The 2,937-nt window shown below is 48.7% G+C and overlaps 1 protein-coding gene across 1 annotated transcript; it reads right to left on the bottom strand.

The window, feature by feature from the left end:
- Positions 1 to 307: 307 nt before the first annotated feature.
- Positions 308 to 2,733, bottom strand: LOC103133343 (DNA replication complex GINS protein PSF1). The gene is made up of 7 exons (XM_007545114.2): positions 2,494 to 2,733; positions 1,840 to 1,904; positions 1,137 to 1,235; positions 968 to 1,058; positions 771 to 887; positions 632 to 706; positions 308 to 447 (listed from the first exon to the last, which is right to left on the bottom strand). The coding sequence occupies exons 1-7, from the start codon at positions 2,566 to 2,568 to the stop codon at positions 379 to 381; spliced, it is 591 nt and encodes a 196-aa protein (XP_007545176.1). The 5' UTR covers positions 2,569 to 2,733; the 3' UTR covers positions 308 to 378.
- Positions 2,734 to 2,937: the final 204 nt, after the last annotated feature.

Raw genomic sequence — 2,937 nt, 5'->3', positions numbered from 1 at the left:
TACTGCTAAAATCAATTTTAGTAAACACAATATAATGAATTTTGTAAATGACGGGCCCATTTTTTTTTTAAATTACTATGAACAAAAACAGAGTTGTGTAGGGCTCCCTGTTGGTCATGGGCCCTTGGAATTGTCATAACTTTCCCCCCCTATACTGCGCCCCTGGCGTGGCCTCCCCACCTGGACAGGTACTAGGTTTTTACGTCAGAGTGAGACCTCCTGTTCTGGGTTAAAATGAGGCACTGATGTTCGCCTGGATCTGTGAAATCTGCCCGGCAACAGACTTAACTCTCAGTGACGACACAAAGGAAAGAAAAAAACAGCTTTATTTGTAAAAAAGCAAACATGGCAGCCGAGACACCGTCTGTCTCCTGGACGTTATGACATCACATGCTCCAGAACGCCCTGGCGAATCAGCTGCTCACATTTCCAACGTGGCAGGAAGTGCTGTGAACAAAAACCACTTCCTGTCAGGATGAGTCAGAACATGGGCCACCTGTTCACTTCCTGCCTCAGCTGGTAGCAGCTGCACTCCCCGTACTCCCAGTTACATCCCATTAAAGCACCAGCAGGACCGTTGTCATAGCAACTGTCGTGCTTCTCTCATCACTAACATGGGGTCTGTTCTCACCTGGCTGTTCTTCTTCAGCAGGATCACCGTTCCGTCGTCGATCTCAAACTCACCGTGGTCCTTCAGGCACCTGACCTGGAAATGCACAGGGAGGTCAGTGGGGCCAGGCTGCAGGTCAGAGGTCAGAGGTCAGACTCACCTGGATGTAGAGGCTCTTTGGAGGCTTCATGTCCTGCGTGACGTCCAGTCCCTCCTGTCCTCCAATGGACCGCATGAAGGAGGCCAGGGACTTTTTATACTGGCCAAACCACTGCACCTGAACACACCACGCACACAGGTGCTCTCAGTCTTCAGGTGAGCCAGCAGAAACCCCCAACAGGAAGTGATGTCACTGACCTCCTCTGCAGACATGTGGAAGCGGACGTTGGCGGGCAGAACGCTACCGTACTCCCAGCGCAGTGCGCGGATCCTCAGCAGACGGTCGTACCTGCAAACAGCAGGTCAAAGGTCAGCATCAGAGGTCACAAGACCTGGACCAGCAGGTCACATGACTGGGCGGAGTTACAGGTAGGCCACGACGCAGCGCTGGTTCCTCAGCAGGCAGCAGTGGCGCAGCTTGATGGAGGGGATGAGGTCACCGCGGCCGGCGGCCTTCGCCTCCGACCTGCAGAAGACGGAGAGGTCAGGAGGTCAGACGGAGCACATCCGGTTTTGGTACCAAAGAAACCGGTTCTGGACCGGTACCAGGGAATGGTTCCCTTAAAGGGCCAGCATTATGTTTTATAGCACAATCGGTAACTGTGTCGCCCTCTGCTGTTATAAAATTGCTGTTTATATCAAATATGACCTCAAAGGAATTTGACTTCCTGTTTTTACGCCTTTTAGCCCTTTAACGTTTTTACCAGCGTCTCTCTGAGCAGCAGCTCCTGTAATGAGCTCAGCTGCTGTTTGCTAATGGCTGCTGGCTAGTCTGAAGTAGCTGAGTGGGGGAGGAGCTGTGTCCTTGAAGGCAGGGCTAGGTCCACCCAGACATTTTGACAGTTGAATGGTTGCCATGGAGACTAATTGATTTCTCATGAAACACTGCAGGTTTGTTTATGATGAGAGGATAACAGAACATGATGAGTTTACAGGATACTGGCCCTTTAACTCTGAGCTACGGGTCAGAGGTTGGGTCTGAAAACCATCTGAAGCCAACAGGAACTTAAACATAACAGAACCAGAACCAGCCTGGACCCTGTAGAACCGTGCAGTGGGTCAGTACTCACACATCAGCCTGGTTCTGTTCGTACAGAGCCTCCATCTCCTGCAGAACCTGCCGCAGTCCGTCCTCCTGGAACCAAGAACTCATTCCAATTAATCCATCGCAGCCATCATTTCTCTTTGTATTTATGAAACTGTTTCAATCAGGTGTTGGATCCGCCGTCTATTAACTAGAAATGTATTTAAAATGAACTTTCAGTTTAATTTTTTAGACACGATCACTCTTAAGCCGATAAACTTCTTCAGCAAAGTTCCGCAGAATAATTTCAGTTAGAAATCTGATCTTGGGTATGTTGTGGTGGCGTAGGGGTTCAGCACAATCCACATTTGGAGGCCTCAGTCCTCGACGCGGCCGTCGCAGGTTCGATTCCCGACCCGGTGACCTTTGCCGCATGTCTTACCTTTCTCTCATTACCCTCTTTTCTGTCAATTCACTATGAAATAAAGGCCACTAGAGCCTTTATTTTAAATAAATAAATCTGATATTAAAAAACTTTACCGTGTTCCTGTGATCCGAAATGTTAAGTAAGAGATTATTTTTGATAACATTACTATTATATCTGTGGTTTCCAGTTTTCAGCTTAAAGCAGCGGTCAAACCTTAAACCAGAACGTTTCTGGGCGGAGTTCCAGCTGCTGGATCCCACCCGGGATACTCACGTTGAAAGCGGGCAGCTGGCCGTCGCTCACCCGGTGCAGCTCCCGGATCAGCTCGATGGCTTTCTCACAGAACATCCTGGAGCTCAGAACCGGGACTGACTGACTCGGAGAGCCGAGAAGCAGCTTCGCGGTAAAATTCTTTGTTGTGGTCACATGACTCGGTGACGTAATTCTCCGGAAGCCGCGGAGGGACAAAGAAGCAGCTCCAGCGGCGATGTGGTGAAACAGGCCAGTTACATTTACCGGGTAGGATTCCTCATTTATTGACGATTTATCGGTGATTTATTGATGATTTATGGACGTTTTGTTGTTGTTGTTGCTGATGTTTCTCAATGAAAACAATCAGTTTAGCTCCAAGATCAATCACTTCACCTGCGTCAGTACTTCCGGTTCACGGCAACGTTAAAACCAATTAAAATTAGATCAAATCTTTTTTCAGTTCAT

This window comes from Poecilia formosa, unplaced genomic scaffold, assembly GCF_000485575.1.
Source record: "Poecilia formosa unplaced genomic scaffold, Poecilia_formosa-5.1.2 Scaffold2676, whole genome shotgun sequence".
Taxonomy (NCBI): domain Eukaryota; kingdom Metazoa; phylum Chordata; class Actinopteri; order Cyprinodontiformes; family Poeciliidae; genus Poecilia; species Poecilia formosa.
Note: the sequence above shows the minus strand (reverse complement) of the source record. Positions and strands in the feature narration are given on the sequence as shown.

What these genes read in the sequence shown, in the direction of transcription:
- LOC103133343 (XM_007545114.2), bottom strand. Translation starts at nt 2,568, where the DNA reads ATGTTCTGTGAGAAAGCCATCGAGCTGATCCGGGAGCTGCACCGGGTG. An exon ending in GCCAGCTGCCCGCTTTCAAC is followed by an intron (nt 1,905 to 2,493) that starts GTGAGTATCCCG and finishes TCTTGGTTCCAG; the next exon opens with GAGGACGGACTGCGGCAGGT. An exon ending in CAAAGAGCCTCTACATCCAG is followed by an intron (nt 707 to 770) that starts GTGAGTCTGACC and finishes GTGCATTTCCAG; the next exon opens with GTCAGGTGCCTGAAGGACCA.